Source organism: Coenobita brevimanus, chromosome 38 (assembly GCF_032717465.1).
Source record: "Coenobita brevimanus isolate Jiangsu-jjx chromosome 38, ASM3271746v2, whole genome shotgun sequence".
In the NCBI taxonomy this organism is placed as follows: domain Eukaryota; kingdom Metazoa; phylum Arthropoda; class Malacostraca; order Decapoda; family Coenobitidae; genus Coenobita; species Coenobita brevimanus.
The window spans coordinates 2,648,035-2,673,404 of NC_136991.1; the positions used below are offsets into that span (position 1 = coordinate 2,648,035).

Sequence of the window (25,370 nt, forward strand, 5' to 3'; positions counted from 1 at the left end):
TATGAAAGCATCATCTCCAGCACTGAAGGAGGGAGAGGGAGGTGCCTACTATGCTGTGCATTATCAAGAAATAGGAGCAACTACCAAGGGGCCACATGAACTGTGATGACATTTGTCCTAATCTTTTATAATAGCCAGATGGAAGTAAAATAAAACAAAATTTTCATGGTAATGAAGAAGTTAACTGGGGCTGTTTTTATCACCAACTGGAAAAGGTTCTTTGTGGGTACAGGTGTCTGGCAGATGTGAGAACAAACTGAAAATTATTTCCTTGGACTGAAAGGGTCAAGTAGAAAACCAGTGAAGAAGGAGGCAAGGTTAAGGATGGAGTTGCAGAGACTGGAGCACCAAAATACTGGTAGTATTTTTAGAGCTGATTGACAGTGCTTGTCCTGGTGCTATCACAGTAAAAGTTTACTGAAAATCCCATGCCAGTATTGTGTCCTGTCGTATGTATTTTTGATTCCACCTCAGACATCAGAGAATATCCTCTCTTCTCCTCGTCCCTTGTTATGTTTCATACTGCAGATAATAATAATAATAATAATCTGGCCTTTTGTTTCATGTAACATATCTTGCCACAGCCAGCCAGCAGGGAAGCTTTATGGTAGCAGACTTTTCATCATGATGGTACAATTACTGTACTGACCACTCATATAAATTACATCAACTTACTATAACAACTTCATGTAATATTGATGATTAATGAAGAAGATTTTGTCATTTTTTCATCCTTTTTGAAGAGTACTGTACTGCCTGGAGGTAGTGTAGTGGAATAGAGAGTGAAGGGATGGGGGAAGACTAGAAAAAGAGTGGTAAATAATGAAAGAAATAGAGACTGCATACAAGTGTTGTTAGCTGGGGGAAGGGGAGACTTCTGGGAATTCTGTGTTATAAATGTGTGTGATAAGAGAAAGTGTGGGGACTGAGGGGTGCTTGTGTGTGGGTGGAAGACACAGGCTTTCAGCTGTTGGTGGGAGTTTCTATTGGTGGTGGTGGTGGGGGGAGTGTGGGCTTGAGGAAATATTTTTGCAGATGGTGTCTAGTTCTCAGCCCCTATATCCTTCATGCAGCAGTAAATGTTTAATCATCTTCATCATTGTCATCATCATCACCATTATCCGGACCTCCTTTCCCACCCTAGGGCAGGGCAAGGAGTAGCAGCATCCAGATAGCCAAAGTTTGCCCAGTTCAATGGGCCACATTTCCACATCATTTAGTCCTAAGGAATCGGGGATCTATCTGATAGGCCAAAAAATTTCACTACGTTCTGTAGCTTCACATATTCCTATCCGATAGAGCCAATCCAAACCCTGTCATGTTAAAAGGGGTGCCAAATCCCTGGTCATGTGCCTCTTTCCACAAAATTCATCCAGTGCGTCCCTGCGTCCAAGGCCTGGAGGGGCTGGGTTTACAATGGAAGAGTTGAGAGGTAGGATGGGACTGGAGTGTATTGGTGTTGTGATGAGGAGAGGTAGATTGAGGTGGTTTGGACATGTGGAGAGGATGGGGGATGATAATTGGGTGAGGAAGGTGAGAAGTGTTAATTTTGGGGGTGGGGTTATGAGGGGTAGACCGAGAAAGACCTGGGACGAGGTCATTAAGTGTGACCTTAGGGTTAAGGGACTGAACAGGGAGGCTGCAATGGATCGTGCAGCGTGGAGAGCCACCATTAGATGACCAAGGCCGACACATGCAAGCATGTTGGAGCCTTTAAATATGAAAACGAAACGAGAACGAAAACGAACCAGCTCAATCTCTTGTTTTAGCTTCACCATCTTCCATACTTGTCTTCCTCACACACTCATCCACCATATCCTTCCACCTTCATCTTGGCATACCTTGCCTCCTTTCTCCTTCAGATTTGCTCAGCTATACCCTTTCCATCACTTTATTAGCATCCATTATCTCCACATAACCATACCATCTTAGTACACTCTATTCTATTCTCGTGTCCATGACTTCCTCACTCACATCTTTCATGAATCACATTATTCCATATCCTATCCACTCTCTGTACTCCACATACATTCTTCAGCAGTCCCATCTCCACTGGTCTTAGTTTTGACTTTTCATTTTCATGCTACACCATAGTCTCACATCCATATGTTACAAGTTGGCGTGAACACTCCTTCGTGTAAGCCTCATGCAGCTGCAACACTCAAGCCTCTGTTTCATATCAAGGCCTTCATGGCAAGCTACAGTATTTTCGTTCCATACATCACTCTACTTTTCACTGCTTTTGCACATTTTCCTCTCTGTTTATCACTGTACCTAGGTATTTGAACTCTCTCACCAATTCTGGTCTCTCTCTCTATTCAATTTAACATTACACCAGGAGTTACCTTCTCTCTCAGTAATCATCACTTTACTCTTTTCCACATTTACACTTAAGGCACAATGTTCACAGACATTTACAAAACTCTGCACTAGTCTACCAAGCTCTTTTTCGGTACCGTACTGCAATGCAAGTACAGTAGTACTGCATCATCATCATACATCAAATTTGAGATATTCCATCCATCACCATTCATTACCAACGCCCTCCCTCTCTCCATGACTCATGTCTTCACTTCTCTCGTTACCCCATCCATATATATATATATATTGAGCAGCCATGGGGACATCACACAACCTTGTCGTACACTCTCATTGATCGTGAACCATTCACTTTGATGCCCATTTACCCCTACATATGCTATATTACTGTCATAAAAACTCTTAACAGCACCTAGCAGCTTACCATCTACGGCGTACATGCATTAAACCTTCCACTATCCTTTTCTGTTTACTTTGTCATATGCGTCCATAAATACCATAAACACCTTATAGTCTTTCTCACAAGCCTTTTCCACTATCTGTCTCATTGCAAATATTTGAGCCACACATCCTCTGCCACTCCTAAAACCACCCTGATTGTCACTCACTAGGCATTCTGACATCTCTCCTACTTTATAATAATTTTTCCATATACCTTCCCTAGAACACCCAGCAGTCTTATGCCACGATAATTCTTGCACTCACTTCGCTCACCTTTATTTTTGTACAGGGGTACAATCACTGCCTTTTTCCACTCTACTGGCACAGTTTCACCCATGCATGCCATCTTACATACTGTATCTCCAACAGACACTTCATTCTGCTCTCTCCACTGCACTTAACTCTGCTTACACCTCGTCAACCCCAGCTGCTTTCCCATTTTTCAGCCGCATCACAGTGTTCTTCATCTCTGCGAGAGTGATGTTTCCTGGCACTGAATTCCTCTCTGTACATCCCCAGAAACAATAATTTTTACAGATGCTCTTCTCTCTCCATTCCCATTCATCAGATTTTCAAAATATTCTTTCCATCTGGTCCTTGCATCATCCCCATGGGTTAATAATCTTCCACTTACAACCGTCACACATATATATGATTTTAGTTAGTCTTGTGTTGGCTTGATATGGTACACAATGTTATGATTTTGACTTGGATTTACTTAGAATATATGTCTCCCTACCACTATTTCATTCTGTTTAATTAATTAGAGCTTTCATGATATATTTCATTCAGAGTGATTATGAATTACACTCTCTTCCTACCTGTATTTCATACCATATCATTTACTTGAGCTTCCATAACATATTTTGTTCAGGGTGGTTATAACGGTAACCACATTGTTAAAATTTGGTTTAAGATAATTCATATATAATTTACAGTTGCTAGAGCAAATACAGTATCTTGTCTACTGAGGGTCAGGTTGCAGGAATATTTAGGGGGAATTCTTTGAAATGAAACTTCATAGGATAACAATACTGGTGCACTAGTTCTCTGTCCATTACTTTCTTTAAATGCAGCTGTTGTTGGGTTGGTTCTAGCGTAATTATACAGTTTGTAATTTATCATAATGTGTTTCTGAGGTCATTGTACATTATGCTGCATTCTGTTGCTGTAGAGTTTTCTTAGTTTTTCAGGTACTGTCATTGAAGATGAAGTAGACTTTGCTCCTGGGCTGTAGATTTCGTAGTTTTGACTTTTATTGCATTTCCTTCATTGAGCCTCCCTCTTTAGGATACTGCTGGTCTCATAATTGATATTTCAGCAAAATGAAGCCTTCTAAGCAACGTTGGGTCTGGTTAGTACTTGGATGGGTGACCGCCTGGGAACACCAGATGCTGTTGGCATCCCTACGTCAAGTGGGGTTGGTGGAGGATTAGTGCCCCTCCCTGTAAAACAATTAACTCTAAGCCATTGGCCACCCCATCTGGGATACATGGCGTCTGGCAATGGATGGATGGATGGAAGCCTTCTACAGAACACAGACACTGAAACTCAACTTGAAGCTGAAGTATGCCTGAACAGTTCACTTTATCAATGTTTAATTCCCATACAGTCTTTTAAAACATTAATCACACACTGTTTTGTTACAGACACTAAAGCTGGAGTTGGACCTGAAGGAAGAGAAGATATCATCACTGAGCCGGGAGTTGGCAGACCTGAGCTTCACCGGTCGGGCTGAGGAGGAGGTGGCTGCATTGAAGAAAGCTAAGCATGACCTCGAGCTGCGTGTCAAGGACCAGGTAAGACAACTTAACCCTGCATTCTAAGTGGCATAGAGGACTTCATAGCTCCTCTTAATTGGTGATATATTTGGCGTACTGTATTATTCCTCATTGTTCTCTTATATGCTACTTACTGTATGTAATTTTAAATTTGCATCAATAAGGTACCAGTTGTAATGTGCAGAGGAAAATCATTAAGTAAGAGGTGTTGCAAAATCTCCAGAGCCACTTAGAATACAGATGAATATGCCTGCTTCCGAAATTTAAATAACTGATTTTATTTGTGTACGTTTTAATTACTGTACTGCCAAATAGATTTTTCTGCTTCAGAGAGACTTTTTGATATGAGAAATCATATGAAACCTTCAGTGTTATCTTTAGTATAAGAAGTCTTTCCTAAAGCTCAACAGAATCATTTGATAGCAACAATTATATCAGAAGTTTTGTACTCAGAAAGGTTAAGTATATTGTCCTGTAGTAGCAAGAGTAGCACAGAGGAATCATTATTGTGCCAAAAAGGTTGATGGAGGTTGTATTTAATGCCTTCAGTCAGATGTTCATTGTGAACAGACTATAATCATCCAGAGGTAGCAAAAATTTAATATAAAAGGCATCATTGCATTGAAAAGGTTAATCCTAACAGTCATATAATACAGTAATTCTTGCCTTATACCTGCTGCTTTTTTTCTTGTTGTACGTAACGGTAGTAGTTATTATAACAATGGCATATTTGTACTGCCTTCTGGGAGTATAATAATATGAAGTGGACACAAATTGAAGAATTTTATTTCTAAGACAGAGAGAGAAAGAAAATGCAGTACAGTTTTGTTTATTGCCACTGTATGAATAGCACATTGTAATATGATAAAAAAATTTCAGCATGTACAATTTATGTGACCTAGTTCCATTATTCTAGGTAGAGGGAAGCTACATTGACATTGTTAGAGGAAACAAGGAAGTGTGTAAAATTTTTTAGATATGTTTATTCAAGGACTGTGTTGTGTGAATATAATGAAAGAATAAAAAGATCTACATTAGTATGCAGATTTGCACATAAGGATGAATATAAGTACCTAGGATGAAAGTTGTGAGAGAGAGAGAGAGAGAGAGAGAATTTTTAAGTTATACAGATAAAACTAAAGATACTGTACTGGTTTAGGTAGTGTATAATGATATACTGCACCAGTAACAATTGCAAAGTTTTTACATTTTCAAGATTACAGTGCTAATATATATTTTCTGTATAACTTTCATTATATAATCCACATTTTTAGTATACTGTACAAAAAATTAGATGAACTGAATATATTCATTTTTGTCATAAAATATTTACACCAAGTTTATCAGATCTGTTTCATTGAAATTTGGTCTTTATTTTTATGGTTAAGATTTAAAAATATAATTTTTGTTGTTTGCATTTATGTAAAGAAAGTATTAAAATACAGTTATTCCATATCAGCAGATCTAACTCAAGGAGTAAGTTTATCTTCGGAAAATATGAAGGCAATGAGAGACTGAGAATGAGGTGGAGGAATGAAGTGGAAAGTTATTTGAATGAGGGTGTGTGAGTTGGAAGGAGGGAGCCTGATGGTGGAAGACAGTTGACATGGTGGCAGTTTGTTGCCACATTAAGGCATCTTGCTGTAGATAGATTGACACAGTTGCATTCATAAGTAAGGATGCATGTGTAGTCACACTGATTACTGTAGTGCTCACTGCTATTGGAATATGAACCTGTTCTATTTACTGCCTGTTACATTGAAGATAAGTGAACCAGGTAGCAAATGAAGCATTTCCTTGTCTTTTGTAGTGCTCATTGCTGTTGGCATATGGACCTTTTCTTTTTACTTATGCTTTTAAGATAAGTGGATCAGGTAGTAAATGAAATAATTCCACTTCCAGCGATCAGTAGACATTACAGTAAACAACACAACTTCATGTTTATCCTTGTTTTTGAACATGACTACCTGCACATGTATATCCTTAATTATGAACACACCTGTAGGCAACATGAATGACAGCAACAACATACCTTAATTGATTTTTAAAATCCACTGGCATACCCTCTGAAAACTGTTTCCTGTACAGTACCTCATTTTGAAATCCCTGCCATTCAAGAAAGTTTTTGTTTATGCTGATGCATGAATATATGGCCATTGGAAGTCAGTGCTTACTCTGAAATTGCTTTACAGGAGGAGGAGTTGGATGACTTGGCTGGGCAGGTTCAGATGCTGGAGGGTGCCAAGGTGCGGCTGGAGATGAGCATAGAACAAATGAGGAAGGAGAACCGTCGTGAAGTGTCTCAGCGCGAGGAAGAGCTTGAAGAAGTCAGATTATCTGCACAGAAGAAAATTAAAAGTGAGTAACTATCATGGTTTACAGATAAGGGCTTCAATTACTTTTTTATTTGTTTTGTATGAGTTGAATCATTGTATCAGTTGTAGTTCAGCATAACTGTGAGTCAGGATATCACTACAGAAAAAATTAAAAGTGAGTAAATAGCATTATTTGGTGATTCTATTCATTTATGTTGTGGAAGGAATTGTATCATTGTAGCTGCCCTGGTTCAGCATATTTATAAAGATTTTTATATCACAGTACTGTGTAATAAATCATAAAGTGGCGTGCAAAACACTGCAAGATATCTGTTGAAATGCTCTAAATCTAGTGGATGTGGTCATGTTTCCAAAATTTCATATGCACTTTCACTGCAGTGCTAGAAAGCCAGATGGAGAGCGAACATGAGGAACGCACCTTGGTGGTGAGGGAAAAGCACGAACTTGAGCGTCGCCTGGCTGCCATGCAGGACCGCACAGTCAGCCATGTGGAAGAAGAGTATGTACTCAAGCTGAAAAAGGAGCTGAAGAAGACCAAGGCACTCTTGCGTGACACTCAGACCATGCTGGAGAAGTCACAGTCGGAGGGAGGACACAAGCTTATGCTCAGACAACTTAAAACTCAGGTGTGTGATGTTTTGTTCTCTCATAAGGGTTATACTGTGTCCTAAGTAACTTTTTTTTTTTTTTATAACATCTTTCGTAGCAGTTTATTCTGCACATTACAATCAATACCTTCTTGTATGTTCATGATTCAAATTATGTCACTACTGAAATTATATAACATAAACAAGTTGTTAAGGTGTAACATGCAAAATCATACTAGAAGTGTTCCCAGCCCCAAAGAGTTCTGACAAGACAAAAATTGGATAGGATGATAGAAAGATAATTAGATAATTATTAAACATTTTTCTCTCCAGTTTAGTAGTTACTGATTTTCACTTATTTAAAGCTGTTGTCATCAGTACAGTGTATTGTTATCAGATTTAACTCTTAGGATTCTCTAATAAGAGGGACCTGGTGGTCTAGTGGTTAGAATGCCCCAGTCAGAGTGATGGCCTTGCATAGGTTCTGTCCCCAAGAAGTGACTGTGGGTTCTTCGATACATGTACTGTAAGACCGTCAAGTGAAGTGGTTAGACCATCTGCTCATAAATGTACTGGACTACATGAGCCAACTGTCAGGCTTCTGCTATTCATTAGCAGTTACTCCTTTATTTTTATTATTACTATTATTGTTATTGTTATTATTATTATTATTATTATTATTATTATTATCATTATTAGGTGAGGGCACTTACCATCCACTCACTCGATGTAGTGCTGCTGTCGGGTGTCTGCCCTTTCCTCTCCTCCATCCTTCTTTCCTTCCATCCTCTTCTGTCTTCCTTTCCTTCATTCTTTCCTTTTCCTTCTGCGTTACGGGTAACTTTACACTCCCACTTCTGTCTTTCTTTCCTTCATTCTTTCCTCTTCCTTCTGCCTGTGGGTGACTCTGCACTGAGTGACAAGCCAAATGGTTTCCTGTACACCAGGAAACCATTTACTACACTGGGTGGCAACCATATAACTAAATTTTGGTGCCTGGTTGTTTAGTGGGTAATTATTATGCTTCAGTCGGATTGAACCGGTGAAGGTTTATATCCATGGGGTGGTTGGGGTTGATTGCTCATGTAATGTCACTCAGGGATGACTGAGGCTGGTCACTCTCATCTTAAATGTCGGGACCAACTGCTTAGCCTCGGGCTTCCACATTGCCTCATGGGGCAATGTATGATTGGATGATGGATGGATGGATTATTATTATTATTATTATTATTGGTGGTAGGTGGGAGCGTTTACCATCAACTCACTCGATGTAGTGCTGCTCTCTAGTGCATGCCCTTTCGTCTCTTTCTCCTTCTTTCCTTCCTTCCTCTTCTGTCTTTCTTTGCCTTGTTCTTTCCTCTTCTTTCTGTCTACGAGTGACTCTACACTGAGTGACAGCCCAAATGGTTTCCTGTACACCAGGAAACAATTGACTACGTTGGGTGGTAACCATATAACCAAATTATGGCACCTGGTGATTTAGTGGGTAATTAAGGTTCTCCAGTCAGATTGAGCCGGTGCAGGTTAATATCCAAGGGATGGTTGGGGTTTATTGTTCACGTAATGCCACCCATGGATGAGTGAGGCTGGTCACTATCAGGATCAACTTGCCTAGCCCTGGGCACCTACACTCCTCATGGGGCAAAACACTCCTCATGGAGTAACACAGGATTAGATGATGATGATGATGATGATTATTATTATTATTATTATTATTATTATTATTATTATTATTATTATTACTGATGTATGATTGGATGATGGATGGATGGATTATTATTATTAATATTATTATTATTTTCACCCTTCCGTAGGGTGGGAAACAAGGTCCGGATGATGATGATAATGATGATTATTGTTATTATTATAGCCTTTCATTAATCCTCCATCATCACCATCTCCACAGCTTGAAGATGCAGAATTTGCCAAGACTGCAGCAATCAAGGCAAGACAGTGTGCTGAGTCTGACCTGTCAGAGCTAAGCAGTCAGCTGGAGGAGGCTCAGCGTGCCAGGAAGGAAGCTGAAGATCGGTGTGGCAGAATGGCCAAGGATAAAGCAGAGATACAGACACAGGTAGGGGAGGAGGTTAGAGCAGAGATACAGATGAGTGGTCAGAGATGCAGATGAAAGTGATGTGGAGAGGCAGTATGATATTAGGCAGATAATACATTAGAGATACTAGGGAGTGGTCAGAGATACAGAGGAGTGGTCAGAAGTACAGACACAGTGGAGAAGCAGAGGAATGGTTTGAGATACAGACAGCAGAGATCAATACAGGTGAGGGGCTGTTGAAAGTGGTCAGAGCAGAGATACTGAGGGGTGATCAGGGTGTCGATAACAACACAAGTGATGGTTGATCTCAGTCGGGATGATAATGATTGAGTGGAGATCACAGACTCAGGTGAAGGGTGGTCATAGGATAATATGGAAGGTAATAATGGTGGTCATTTAGCTTGTAATACTAAACTACATTATCTAGTTAGTTAAAATAGATTGATGTCTGTTAACTACACAAGGGTCAGTAAAACAGAGTTGAAGGGGGAGTTGGTGTGGGACCGAATATTACATCTCCTTTTATGTGTCTGTGTGTCATAGCCTGAAAAGTTTTGTAAGACAGTAATGCGGACTGATTCTGTGATGCATTCATGTAAGTGCATACACTATTAACCTAACTTATTATCTCAGTTGGAGGAGAGTGAAGAAGAGGTAGCTGAGGTGATGAAGAAGTACAAGGCAGTGGTGTCTCAACTCTCAGTGGACCAGATCACCTTGTCTGAGCAGTCGCAACAAATTGCTGAGCTGGAGCATGAAAAACAGGTAAGACAGTCCTAATTTTTACTTCCTGAGGGAACCTGCAGCTCATCTGGGAACGGGGGAAATAAAATGCAGGCAGTTCTTGCTTTAGATTAGTCTTTTTTGAACATCCATTTTTGCTAGTAAGCCCTCGGTAATTTAAAGAAAAATTGCCATGTAAAATTGCATTGCCACCTTTGAAATTAATTTTCCAGGTCTCTTCCACGTTACAGGAGCAGTTGTTTATGAAATATTGTAATATTTTAGCATTCATCCTTTATATTGAGTGCTGCCTCTACTACATTCATATTTCCTGTGTCATAGATGGCAATTAAAAGGAAAAGAATAGGCAGCCTTGGATGACAGCTGACGTAAGAGAAGAAAAGCTCCAATTCCAAACCCAAGGCTGTAATTAAGAGTTGTTGACAATGAAAGTTATGACGTCAAAAAAAAAAAAAAAAAAGTTGATGTGGCAAGTGATATGCGACAGTATGAGTGTTAGGTTTTGTGGTGAACTGTAGCTAGTATGTTAAGTGTTGGGTGTTATGATATGAGACAGACATTGTGGTGAGTCTTTGCTGAGTATTGTAATGGTAGCACATTTGTTCAAACCAATGAAAATCCCAAACCTCCCTCAGTTCATTTTCTGGTAATCGCCAGTTGTCTTCTGGCTGTGGGTCAGTTTGACTGGTACCCAAGGTGACTCATTCATACCTCAGAACTAAGACTCACTGAATATCATGCAACCACAGCTTTGCATTCAAGCTATGGGATTTACCTAATTCTATCAGATGAAATTAGATCACATTTTCATTTTGATTTGGCCTCGAACTGACTTTTCTCCATCTTGAATGCTGAGCTGCTTGTCAGCTTGGTCTATGATTGAGTTATGTTCATGGAAAACCAACCAGATAACAATATATCATATATGAAATGGAGGGATCATAATGATCGTACAAGGGAAAATGCCAATTGCGTTTTGAAAAGGGGTGCTAAAATGTTAAGACTACAGTATAAGTGAGCAATCGTATGATGGTCGATCATAAAGCGAGGTGTATGAACATAGTGCCAGTTTCAAAGATGTTCTGTGAAGAGGGTGTAGAGATGTAGTACTGTATTGTCCTATTTTACGCAGAGATTAACATAAGAACATAGCAGTAGTCACAAAGAAGTGCTGTGGAGGATGTAGAATACTTGTATCATTGAGCTATGGGAAACAAGCTTGGAAACTGTACAGATTTCTGCCAAATTAAAGTAAAAAGAATACAATGCAGCCTCTGAAATTCAAAGTGTGTATGGTCAAGGACAGTCCGAACTTTAAAGAATTTTAAATTTTAAAAGCAGTATTTAACTGTCTATGCTTGTCTTACTTTATAATCTAGACATACCTCTGGCAGACCTAATTGCCTACTATGGTTATCTGTCTTTTAGTATTATTAACTGGCAATACAGTACTTATTTCGTTGTCCAAGTACTGTATGCCTTTGGCAGGCCAGATCTGATGGTTAATTGTGGAAACTGAAATGGAAGTGATTTAAACTAAGACATTCAGACTTTTGATTTATACACACTCTTAAAATAAGACATTCACACTTTTGATTTATACGAACTCTTTAGGAATGAATTCATGAGGTTACATTGTATTTATTCATCCGACTTACAGGTGCTACAGGAGCGTCTTGCAGAACTGAACAGCAAGGTGGAGGTGTTGGAGGGAGAGACAGCCAACATCCATACCCAGCGCCGCCTTGAGATGAAGATAAAGGAGGTGGAGTCCAAACTGGAGCTGGAGCAGACCACCAGACAGAGACTTGAGGTGGGTCGCTGGAAACTGAGTGTGGGGAATGGAACTGTTGGATGGTACTCTTAATGTTGCTGTTGTTGTTGAGTGGCCCCAGACTCATTGGAACATGAACCCAGAGAACTGCAGGTTGAAGTTGTGTTTCTCCTGCAGTTCACTATCCTCCTTTTGGGGGATAGAGATGGAGCTGAGGGATGTTTGTTATATTGGTGTCACTGCACGAAGACATTTCTCTCCAGCTCCAAAATTAATGGAGGGTGAGAAGAATTAAAATTATCAAAAGATTTTGTTAGGTTTATCCAAAAAGAAGTCTGCAAGGTTTGTATTTTCCACTCCCCCATATTTCCCATTTATGTAGCTATTGAATTTTCTCTTTCCGAAGTGTAATAGCATCCCATAACATCCAATACAAAATTAGTTATAACTGAGTAACTGCAGTATCCTCAGCACTTACAATCTGTCACATGTATGATATTCAGTGTCACGTATTTGATATTTGCTCTCACATATATGATATTCAGTGTCACGTATTTGATATTTGCTCTCACATGTATGATATTCAGTGTCACGTATTTGATATTTGCTCTCACATGTCTGATATTTGCTGTCTGTAGAGTCAGATCGGGCGTCTTAAGGACCAGCTTGATCGGCTGACTGTCGAGTGTGACTCAGCACGGCAGAAAGAGTCTCAAGCGGTGGAGCAGAGCCGGCGTGTGGGACGGCAGCTGCGTGAGGCACGGGAGGATCTGGCAGCACTGCAGCAGAAGCACACCGATGTTACCAGCAAGAAGGGAGAGGTTGAGAAGCAGCTTGAGTTGGCGGATTCAGAGGTCATCACACTAAAGAGTGATCTGAAACTGGCTTTTAAGAGGATTGAAGATCTCCAACAAGCCATCCAGGGTGACCTTAATGACTCCGACTCCGACCTTTCTGACAGGTAACTACACGGTCTACCCCTTCTCTCAGCCGCTCCTCTCGCCCTCTTGATCATCGAAGCCATCTGGGCGACTCCTTCTCGGCAGTAGCAGCCAGACATTCTTAGCCTGGCTCTTCTTCACCTCTCCTCGCTCTGTCTTACTGTCTCTCTGTCTCATGTTGTCTCTCTGTCCATCATTGTGATTCCTGTCTGACCTGTCTCTGTACATGCATGCTATTCAGTAACTTGTCATGATTACTGGCAAAAGCTTACAATCTAACTACATTCCATGACGTCATTATACTTACGTTGCATGATTCAAGTACTCTTCATCTCATTGTATGGAAAATAATTATAGTCAGTTGTAACTGCTAATGATTCTTATGGCTTGACATTGATTTTTAATACTGTCAACAGTATATTACATGAACACATAACATAACTTGGACCCAGTTTTAGAGCTCATTAAAAAATTCATGAATGTTCAGCCCAGTACTGCCTGAGTGGGCCCAGTTGAGTAGCTTGTGCGTGTATTAACCTGGCTTGTGTGCGCGGCGGTGCTTGCCGGTGCTGGGCTGTGTGCGTGTATGTGTGCACTCCTGGACGCTACTTGTCTGTTTCTAGTGACACCGACTCCGATGGCAGCTTGAGCTCTTATCTGACTGCGTCTCTCAAACACCAGGGATCCTCCTCCAACTCCACTCTCCGCACCCCACCCTCAGAGGTGCACCAGCTGGACAGGTAATTGTTGCCAATCATTTTGCCCTCTGATTGGTTCATAACTCCCTCTACAGCACTCTCCTAAATTCATGCTTCCCTCATACTTACACCAAGATGAACAGTATGGCTGGGGATAAATATTCCCCTTATGATTAATTTTATTGCAAGAAGAACAATGAGTAAGGCAGTGCATACCCACCTCTGAGCTCCAGCATTGTTCGTTAAAAAAGAAAAATGTCAGACCACCATTCCTGCAGCAGCAAATATTTTAATCATGCTTCACTTAACTTAGCAGAAAATGTGTTCTTAAATACAACCTCAAAACTGAGATTTGAAAGAGTTTGATCAGATTTAAAACCTGTGTTGTAATTTGCCCATAATGTAGTTTTGTACAGAGTGTATTGTGAAAAAGTAGATCGTATTAATGTCCACAGCTGTACAAAAAATTGTTCTGACACATTCCATCATCATAATAAATGATGCTGTTATCCAAAAAGAACTGTAGTAGCAATGTACAGGATGCTAGAGGAAATGAGAGAGAAACTTAAGGTTATTCTTGGGATAATTTTGAATATTAATACTATATCAACATGGGTTCAGTTCTCAGCTGGTATGATACTACAGTTACTCATGACTGTATGGGGAAAAATGATCTCCCCCATTATTCGCCTGTACATTCATCAGTACAATAATCTAATTCTGTAACAGTTGAAGATTGGATTCACGTTAATACAGTACTGCATATTTTACTCAAAATTGGCCCAAGAAAAACCTTGTGAGGTTTTTTGCACAATTCCCAGGACAGCCTGTATAAAAACATAATTAAATCTGTGATGCCAGGAAGTGTCAGATCTTTGGGTGACTCAGCCTGATAGTGTGAGCTGGGTTCAAATACTGTACACATATTGTGGTCAGAGGGTGTAGCATGAAATTAGGAAACTGTTGTAGCAGTTTGATGAATGGCTTTTGTGATTTGCAAACTTATGCTTACGTTTACTTATTCACTTATGAATGCTTTGAGGAAGGCAAGATATATTTAACAAATGTATATATTGATATCTAATACAGTAATATTGTACATATTTTTTGACATATGATTTTACAAGCTTTCTACGACATCATGGACAGTGTAGTTTATGCTATTATTGACAGACTTTCTTTTCTTTACTCCCTTCAAGTCAGTGAGAATTGTATATTTTATTTTTGTTACCAGCACTTGCTTTTATTCGATTTTGGAGATGCTTTTCGAACTGGAAGAGTTAATTACCTGGTCTAGCCTTCATTAACTCCTTCACCACCAGAGTGCTCTTGTAAGCTAAATAAAATTTTATTGTTGTAACAAGATTTTAGTATATATGGGCATCATTGGATTTAATTGGTTAATTCTGGACATTACATGCACACACTTCTGAGGTTAAATTGAGAATGTGTACCAGAACTAATTTTCCAGTGATAGTCATTGTTTGTTTGGACAAAGGGGAGCTGCAAGGCTTAGTGGATGAGTTTGGGAGAGTGTGTAAGAAACGGAATCTAAAGGTGAATGTAGGGAAGAGTAAAGTGATGGTCTTTGAGAGAGGTGAAGTCAGTGAATGTACAGTGAGGTTGGATGGTGAGGAATTGGAAAATGTGAGTACGTTTAAGTACTTGGGTAGTGTGATGAGTAAGGATGGAGGTTTGGAGTGTGAAGTGCTTGAAAGGGTACAGCAGGGAAGAAAGGTTGCTGGTTCTTTGAAAGCAGTGATAAGAAACAGGGAAGTGAGCATGGAAGTGAAAAAGTTACTACATGACAGTATTGTGATACCAACTCTTAACGTATGGAAGTGAAGCTTGGACGTTGTTGGAAGGACACAAGTCAAGAGTGAGAGCAGTGGAAATGAGTTATTTAAGAGGAGCCTGAGGAGTCACATGGAGAGACAGTCTGACGAATGAGGATATAAAGGAGCGTTGTGATGTGGATGTGGATGTGATAGGAAGTGTTATGAGGAACACACTGAGGTGGTTTGGCCATGTGGAGAGGATGGAGAGTGAAAGACTGACGAAGAGAGTGTATGTGAGTGAGGTGGAGGGGGGAAGAGGGAGGGGGAGGCCGAGGATGAGATGGAGGGATGGGGTGGAGAGGTATATGAGAGAGGGGGGTGTGAGTTGGGAGCAGGGCAGTGAAATGGCGGGGGACAGGGTGACTTGGAGGCGATTTGTTTGTGGCCACCCCAAATGGGATTGAGGCATCTGGCAATAGATAAATAGATAGATACATATATATATATACATACCAGTATATATCTATATCTATCTAGATAGATAGATAGATAGATAGATAAATAGATATAGATATAGATACATAGGTAGATGGGTAGATAGGTATAGTAATTGTAATTACAATTATAAATTATATAAATATAATTATATACTGAGTACAGTAGTAAATGGAAGCTTGATGAATGTTTGAAAAAATCAAGTTGTTCATTCAGCATAATGAGAAAAGATTTTTAATATTGCCCTTTTCCCTCTAGCTTAATAATTGGAGTTAACAAAACATCTTTTTCTAGGTAAAATTTCATATTTGTGAGGTTAGACCACATTACTTCTCTCAGTGGTCAATACTCATGTGTGTTGCAAAGAAATGATGTGTGCATGTGTGTATATTTGCTTGTGTGTATATATATGTGTGTGTGTGTGTGTAGCAGTGCTTCAGTTTGTACCGGCATAACTAATACTGTACTGTATATGCCATTATATTTGCTTAGTTTTGATTTTTAGTTTATTCTTGTTTTTCTTGGTGTGTGCGTGCTTTTGCTGTTCTAAATTACCCTTTATGTTCAGCTTTCATTATTTGTTTTCATCATGTTACTTTTACTTGTATTTCACTTCTCCTCACTTTATCAGTTTATGACTTTTTTCAGTTCTGTAGATGTTTTTCCTAGTGTGAAAACTGATGGCAACTGTGAGGGTGGATATAGAGTTTCTGTTTGATTGTTGCTGTCAGTTCTTTAGTCCCTCTAGCCCTTTTTTTTTTCCCATGCCTCTTCTAGGCAGATTTATTCGGATTGGGAGGGCTCTTTTATACTGAATGGGGCTAAGGAAGGACATATTGAACCACTTCACTTCATAGAATCTATCCTAAAGTATATAAAATCATCTGGAGATAGGAATACAGTAGAAAATACATCACTGAATTCTATCTTTCTATCTATAACCACACTCCTTGATCCTGTAAGAGGTGGCCACAAACAAATTTCCTCCATATTGCTCTGTCCCCTGCCATTTGGCTGCCCTCCCTTCAGTTCACATCTTCCTCTCACATATATCTCTCCACTCCATCCCTCAATCTCCTCCTCAAACTTCCTTTCCCCTACTCCATCTCCACCTCATTCACATACATTATTTAGTCAGTCTCACTCAAGGTCATTTAATGGGTTATAACCCTCAGCCCCTATGTTCACAATGTGATGGTCGTATGACTGTCTCACTTTTTTCATGATTGCTCATCTACATTTCAACACCATCTTTCGGCTTTCTTCTTCCATTCTTTGCTGCATCTGACCCCACAGCTTACTGATTTCCTAGGTGACCTCTTCCATTATTTTTATTTCCGGTATTTTCATTTTTACTTAATGCTCTTTATGTCGTATATTTAATATTATTATTTCTCTTCTGCCTTAGTGCCATTTAGCCATATTATGGTGTGGTGCTCATTTTTCATTATACCTTCCTTCTTTCACAGATAAAACACTGTTATTGACATTAACACACTGATGTCTAAATTTTAGCCATAATTGTCATGCAAGGGAAAAACTGTTTTCTGTACAAACAGGCAATTAAACCTGTAAAAAAAAAAAAAGTGGAGGGACCAATGAGTTTGCCTAGAAGTACTGCAGTTGGTGATAGAGATAAGAAGATGGGGATGAGAGTGGTACAAAAATGGGAGAAATGGAGTTCCCCCGAGCTAAGCCCTGTATTGGACTATATAGCCCCGCTAGGGTTACAGGAGCGAGCTACCACTCCCAGCACGGCAGCCCGGGCGAGGCTCGAACTCGCAATCCCCCGATTACGAGTCCGGCGTGCTACCACTGTGCTACCGCGCCCCCCGAGAGTGGTACAAGAGACAGAGAATGAATGGAAATGTGACGTGGTCAGGCATTTATGAATATTATGAATGAATGACTCAGTGAGATATCTTTAAATTTTGTTTCTCCTTTATTGTGATACTTGCCCATTATTATAGTTTCTGTAGTTTGTGCATTAATGAAAAATTTGCCCTTGCACACAACTAGTGTGAGTCAGTTGTTTATTTCTTATTAATACTGTATTATTGTGTCTGCTGCATGGTTGCATCCATGAAATTGCTGTTACTTATATTGAACTGTGTATACTGTATTTATATATACCTGAAATTTTATGTTTTCCTTTCAGATGTACATCAAGCACCTTTTTTTTTTTTTTTTTTTTAAGTTCAGTGTGTTATCACTGTTGTCTTGCCTAAAATGATGCTCTTCTTGTAGTTCATTCCAAATTAGAATTTCACTCAGCCATAACTCGCTGTTTGCACACCTACTCATACTGTGTCTTAGTCCATCAGAACAGCTTATTCCATATAAGAATTATAAAGTAATACCCCGATATGTGAGACCCCAAGATGCGATACCTCGGGCTTAACGATGGGGGTAGAAATACCTCCATACCCTACCTAAAGATGGCCAAACCCCGGTTTAATGATAAGTTTTGATTTTTTTTTTACTGATTTTGATAATAGACTAAAATTGTGTGTTTAGGTTGATTTATGAACAGTTTTTAGACTTAGATTAATGTGTTTTAGCTATAGATAGGGTGAACAATGTCATTTTGGGGTACACTTTACTAAGTTTGATTTTTTTCAGTCATATTTGACGATTTTCAGATTTTATTTGTTGGTTTTAGTGAGTTATTTACAGTTCTTAAGCTTAGGTTAGCTTCTTTTACAGCTGCTAGGCCGTTTAGATTGGCTTCAAACTTGTTTTTGGGCTCATTTTGGTAGGTTTTGGACTTGGTGGGGGGATACCCAAGGCTGAAAAATGCATCCCATTACTTTACACATTAAAACTACCCCAGTATACGATACCCCGCCTAATGATGGGTTTATACCTAACCAATTGCATCATTAAACCAGGGTATACCTGTATATATATATTGTATATATCCATCTTCCCATCCATCATCTAATCCTACGTTGCCCCATGAGGAGCGTAAGAGCCCGGGGCTGGGCAAGTTGGTCCTGACATTTAAGATGAGAGTGACCAGCCTCACTTATCCCTGAGTGGCATTACATGAGCAATGAACCCCAACCACTCCTTGAATATAAACCTTCACTGGCTCAATCCGATGGGAGCACCGTTATTACCCACTAAACCACCAGGTGCCAAAAAATATATATACTGTACAGTATATATATAAAATCCAACTCTGGGCATAGGCTTCAGGGCCTGTTTCTTGGGGGCAGTGGCGTATCCCAAGGCCCAGTAGTCCTCCTACACCTCCACAAGTCACCACTAGCACTAACACCCACCATCTGTCTTGAATACATGCTAGGGCTGTCTCATACGGTACTGGTGTATTGGTATTAGCGGGGATATTTTTACAACATGTCAGCGAGTCTTCTGGTAGATCAGGAAAGTTTGTTTTTATGAAATTCAGATCCTTAGACTGTTCCCTGCCGCAGCCGGGATTCGAACCTGGGTCCATTAGAACTGCAGGCTTCTAATCTAATATATAAATCTAATATCGAATGGGCTGTAACTGTGTCAAGAGCAATTCATTATTAAGTATACATTTTACATCATAAATGGTCAGTTGTCAGTAGTATTTGTAGTGAAGTACTTGTAGAGGATGGTACTGTATGATCATATTTGTTATTTATTCTGCTGGTTTCATCAGGTGAAAGGAAACATTCATGAATTCCTTCTGTCTAATAACATGCATATATATATATATATATATATATATATATATATATATATATATATATATATATATATATATATTATTCTTGTACTGCCAGATTATTTTCTTCACTTTAGGAGAGACTGTTGAATTGGAGGGGTTAGAGATAGCCTTCATTAACTCTTTCATTAGAAGGGGTCTTTGCTAAGCTGAAGGGAATCACCTGGAGGTAGCAAGAATAAGCCATTAAAAACATTACTAGACTGGGGATAATGGGTTATAAAAATTCACATCATTGCTCAGTAGTTTGACATGGAAGACTGACTGCACAAAACATTAATGATCCTGGAATATACTGATGACTATGAAATGCATTATCCAGGTTTCCAAATCCTTGTGTTCTTTTCATAGTCGGTCACATTAGGAGTGCATTTTGTATTGTAATTTTATATTTATTTGCTGAATACCCTGAAAATGTGTACCTTTGTCATCAGCACCACAGCTTCAGCAACCCCTTACCCCTGCAAGTCATTACACAGGTCATCTCACTCTTGCCGTAGGCTGTTAAAAAAAGAAAAAAGAAAAAAAAATGGTAACTAGTTTTGCAATAAAAAATGGTAACTAGTTTTGCTATTAAGAAATTTTGTAAACCACCTGCAGGTAGTCCTCATTTAGAGTTGTTTCACCTACTGTTGCTTTCTTTTAAAGTTGCTAATAAATTTACACCTATTCATCACTTAAAATGGCTTATGATTCATCTTAAAATTGCTTTGAAGTCAAAAGTGACTTCAGAGCAGCTTTCTAGCCCCTCAGTTATGAACCAGGCTCATGTCTCACTTGTTTTAATTATGAGACTGCTTGCACATATATAAACTGTAAGTGAGGACTGACTGTTTAATAGATTCTGAAAAACTACGCATAACAGCTTAGTAGTGTCATATTTAGTTGATAGTACAGGAAATTAGTTTGATGTGATAGGGCACTGTAATGATGCATTACTGTCCCAACCACAGGCTGGATCAGGCAGCATCTCCCAGCAGTGAAGGAATGTCTGCCATCAGCGAAGACTTGGAGGATACAACACCCAGGGAGTCCTTTGCGTGATGACCTCCAGCATCAGCACTGTACTGGACTGTAAGCTTCTCGATCTCAGGATAATTTTGCAGTTCTCTGTAATGGTCTGCATTATCATCAGATTATCAATTTCCTGTAGCTGCAGCCTATGGAACTGCAGGCCCTGAGTGTTCTGTAAGGGATTGGTGTATTTGTATGACCAGGAGAAAAGCTCAGAAAATGTTCATTCATGATCGACATTTTTATTGTATTGTACTGTTAAAGTTTCATCCACACTTGGAAAGATGTAATATATATACAGTATGCAACTTTTTTTTTTTTTTTTTTTTTTTTTTTTTTTTGAACAGCAAAGATACTATAGGTAACAGACTGAAAATCTCAGGAACCCTTTTGCCATGGATATCGGGAAGTTTGCAGTCCTGGCTGTATTATGTATTCAGTCTGGGGTTCTTTGTTTGCGATATCTGACAGTGAGTATTAATTAATGAGGTATACATGATACTGGATATATGCCATAATCTTTTGTAGTAATCAGAGAATACTGAGAACCACTATCAGTTCTTAATGTAACAATTTATGTTGTGAGCAGAGTTTAATGATAATTATACAGTTGGTGTAGTTCTCATTTGATACCAAGTGTTAAGTGAGAGTCTGGGATTTGACAATGAGCAGTACTGGAGAAGTTACCGAGCTTTAAATAGGTTTGTATATATGTACAGCAAATGATGATGCTTAGTGAGAATGTCCTCTTTTGACTTCCTGCCATGGTGCTCAACAAGTGAAGCAATGTCTTGGAATATTCTGTGTAGGATTTATTATGGCCTGTATTCAGAGTGGCTCTGGAGATTTCATAACACCTCTTCCTTAGCAGTTTATTTAGCCTGTTACACCTGAATATCCTGTTGTACATTTCTAATAAAAACTGTTGATAGTAAGGCAGTATAAATAACGCAAGGGAATATTGGGCTGCAGAAGGGAAAATAATTTGCATATGAAGAGGTACTAAGAAACCTCATGTGTCACCTAGAATACTGCTTTTAGTTTCATTTGTCTCTCACATATATACTGTAATCACTTTCGACAGTGACATTCCCATTGTGTTCTAAACCTTTGATGGATGTTCCACTGGGAGGCAGTCCATTGTGTTATTAGCAAAAAGCATTTTGTATTATTTCCTTTATTTAGCAGATTATTTTATTTGGATAGTACAGTGTAAATATTAGCTTGCATTAGTTCAGTGATCTTCCTCCCCAGGAACATCCATCAGTTAGAGGATCCTGTAACCAGGACTTGCTACAATTCTACAGTTCCAAGTTTTTGTCTTTGCTTTTTGTCTTTTATTATTTTACACCTTATCCTTGGGTCAGTTCTGCTAATGACATTATGCAAGAATGGCATTATGGAGGCTTTTTTATTGTCATGTATATCCAAGTGAAGGTAACTCATCAGGACATGTCCTGTGCACGTTACTGTTAAGCCCCACTCAGATCCAAGTGCCACCAAGGGTAAAGGTGTGGGTAGAGTCGGCTCACCTTGTTTTCAGTACTTACACTTGCACCATGTGTGTCCAGGCTGTGTCAGTGTTTGCTCTCTCTGTGTCTGGCTGCTGGATGCACCTCAGTGGCAGTTTCATAATGTCTTTATAGTGCCTGAAAGAGATGTTGGTGTAGATCATTAAGTACACAGTTTATACCAGAGGAGTATTTAGATTGGCATTTTATAATATTTAACACTTTCAGACTCCGTTGACTCAAGTTCAGTTGAACAGAACCATCTGGTTTTAGCTGGAGTGTAATACTAAAGTTGTCCCAACCATGAGAGGGTTACTAGGAGATAATATTTCCCTCTGTCAGCATGCTCATGCCATTCTGCCCTGAGGATAATGTGTGACCGCCACCGAATGTACCCTCAGCCACCCTGCTTCCCAGCTCTTCCTGCGAGAAGAGTGGAGACAGCCCCGTCTGTTGCTTCCCTCAAAAGTACTTAATGCAGGTGATTACCCAGCAAGCTCTACTCTGGGTGGCATCCTACTCAGAAGTTAGTGAATAGAGTTTATCATGACTCAAGGGACCGTTTTCTTGTCAGCTTGGGACGTTTCTGGTACATCATCCATAGTGATTAATTTTGGATATTGCAAGTTCCTAATATCTTGTGACCTGGTCGTCCAGTTAGACCAGTGACCTTGCATAGGTTTGATCTCCAAGAGGTAACTGGAAGGTTTTGATCGTGTAATGCTATCAAAGGAAGTAAGCTGGTTATCTGTTACACTACAGTAGCCCAGTCTTGCACCCCAACACTTTAAAGGGATTGGCTTTTACCATGTATTAGATAAATCATTTATATTCATTTATGTTACAGAAATAATAAGAATAGATTAATGCACCAGATAGAGAAATAACCTAGTAAAGAATAAGTGCTGAGAGCTTCCAATGCTGACAGAAATACAACCCAGACACTGCAGTATAGTGTTTGAGTCAAGTCATTACTACTGCTGTGAAATTGCTTGTTACTTCAATATGGATAATCATTTATGTGCTACAGTATGATATAACACACTTATCCCCAAACATTTACTCCTGCAAGCAATACATCTGAATATTCTGAATATTCAGCCCCTTTTAATCTTATCAAAATATATGCGATAGAACTTTGCAATGGTAAGTGATTGTCAATGCAAAGTTCTTTAAGAGGAAGATTGTGGTGTGTCTGTATGTTGTTTTGTAAAGTTCTGTATGAGATTATTTCAGCACAGAAAGATCTTACAGTATTTTATTATTAGTTCCCCCACCCCACCCCACCCCACCCCCAAGATCAGGGTGGTGATTTCCTAATAGTTGTATGGATAATTTTGAATTGCCAGAGTGACTGATTTATGTTGTAATTAGTAACATTCAGGCTGCTGTAACTCGCTATAAGTTAAATTAAATTTAGTGTTAGTTGGCATGTGTAGAAGTGCAAGAGAAGACACAATGACGAGTGTTGACTATTGTGATGAGCAACCATTTAACTTGATTATTCTGATTGATTTCACATACTGTATAAATTAGTCTTGTTAGTGAAAGAACAAGGTAAACATGACGCATTTTTGGCCAGCTGTTTTTTATCTTTTCGTAATACATTCTGTACTGTATCCTTATCTCTGTGCTGGAATGAACTAAGTTCAATGTACATTTTTCATATTTTAGTTTATTTGAGTGATTAAGAGTTTATTATGTTGTACAATCTGTATAAATATGATTTTTTTTTAAAGTTTTGATTTTATATTAGCTTTGTTGTGTATGATCACCGCTGGAGTGCTTTCTGGAACTGTAATATTGTATCATGTATATATATTCTACCCATAGTTATTTATTATTTATGCAGTTTTGCCCCTGTAGACTGGACATGTACCAACCAGCCCCTCACTAGCAGGTTCATTGTCACTCAAGCATAACTGTATGAGCATAAGCTGGTTTGTAATGATTTGTATTGAATTTACACTATAGATATGTACAGTTGAAATTAAGATTAACATTATTAGTGATGGTGTATTTTTACATCCAACATACTTCTAGCTTACTGCCCAAATGGTTAAAAAGTTCCAGTGGAAGTGACAGTCTTACATAAGTTTGATCCTGATTTTTTTTTTTTTTTTTTTTTTTTTAATATAATTGTCATGGAATTTCACCAAGGGAATGACTGGATTACAGTAACTTAACCCCAAGCACTTGCACCTCAAAGGGGGTAAAATGGGATTGGACCTTACCTTATTTCATTTTGTGTTGTGGTACTCTGCTGACCAAAACTGTCTTAATACTTTCAGCTGAGTCCATGTGGAAGTATTATCTCCTCAGTTTTGATAGCATCTCTGTTTTATTGTTTCTGTCTCCTAACAGTTTTATTCCTCTAAGGAAAGATTTCACAAAATGGAGGAGTTATATCCTTTATTGACCTCTTCAGTATGAGAATTTTCGTAAGTTGAATTTATTTGTGGTAGTTGGGGGCGCTCACCATCCACTCACTCCATGTAATGCTGCCTTAGGTGTCTGCCCTTTCCTCCATTCCATCCTTTTTCTTCTTCTGTCTTTCTTTCCTTCATTCTTTCCTCTCTCTTCTGCCTATGGGTGACTTTACACTCCCTCTTCTGCCTTTCTTTCCTTCACCCTTTCCTCTTCCTTCTGCCTGTGGGTGACTCTACACTGAGTGACAAGCCAAATGGTTTCCTGTACACCAGGAAGCCATTTACCATGCTGGGTGGTAACTATATTACCAAATTATGGCACCTGATGGTTTAGTGGGTAATTATGGTGCTCCAGTCAGATTGAGCCATTGTAGGTTTATATCCAAGGGGTGGTTGGGGTTTATTGCTCACTTAATGCCACTCAGGGATGAGTGAGGCTGGTTACTCGCATCTTAAATGTCAGGACCAGCTTGCCCAACCCCGGGCTGCTACGCTTCTCATGAGGCGTCGTAGGATTAGATGATGGATGGAATAAAATCATTAGGATGTATCAAGAAAAAAAAGTCAGTTATCACAGAACAGGCATTAAGTGGTTGGCTACCACTGACCCTGGAAGGTACTAACGGTTCTTACAATAATTTACAACTACTGACATCCCGTTTTGCTTCTAAGTTCCCAATAAAGTAATGTTTATTAAGTGGTAGGTGGTGGTGACCATCATCCACCCACTTGATGTATTGCTGCCTAC

The 25,370-nt window shown here is 39.2% G+C and overlaps 1 protein-coding gene across 1 annotated transcript in view; it reads left to right on the forward strand.

Moving 5' to 3' along the window:
• The window catches only part of LOC145396485 (unconventional myosin-XVIIIa-like), a 474,506-nt gene extending 450,318 nt beyond the window's left edge, over positions 1-24,188 (forward strand). Inside the window, exons 24-32 of the mRNA XM_080269857.1 lie at positions 4,410-4,559; positions 6,734-6,899; positions 7,256-7,503; positions 9,371-9,538; positions 10,151-10,282; positions 11,922-12,074; positions 12,674-12,996; positions 13,600-13,716; positions 20,622-24,188. Coding sequence (XP_080125983.1) covers positions 4,410-4,559; positions 6,734-6,899; positions 7,256-7,503; positions 9,371-9,538; positions 10,151-10,282; positions 11,922-12,074; positions 12,674-12,996; positions 13,600-13,716; positions 20,622-20,712 — 1,548 coding nt within the window. The 3' untranslated portion in view covers positions 20,713-24,188. The remainder of the gene's footprint in view (positions 1-4,409; positions 4,560-6,733; positions 6,900-7,255; positions 7,504-9,370; positions 9,539-10,150; positions 10,283-11,921; positions 12,075-12,673; positions 12,997-13,599; positions 13,717-20,621) is intronic.
• The last annotated feature ends 1,182 nt before the right edge of the window (positions 24,189-25,370 follow it).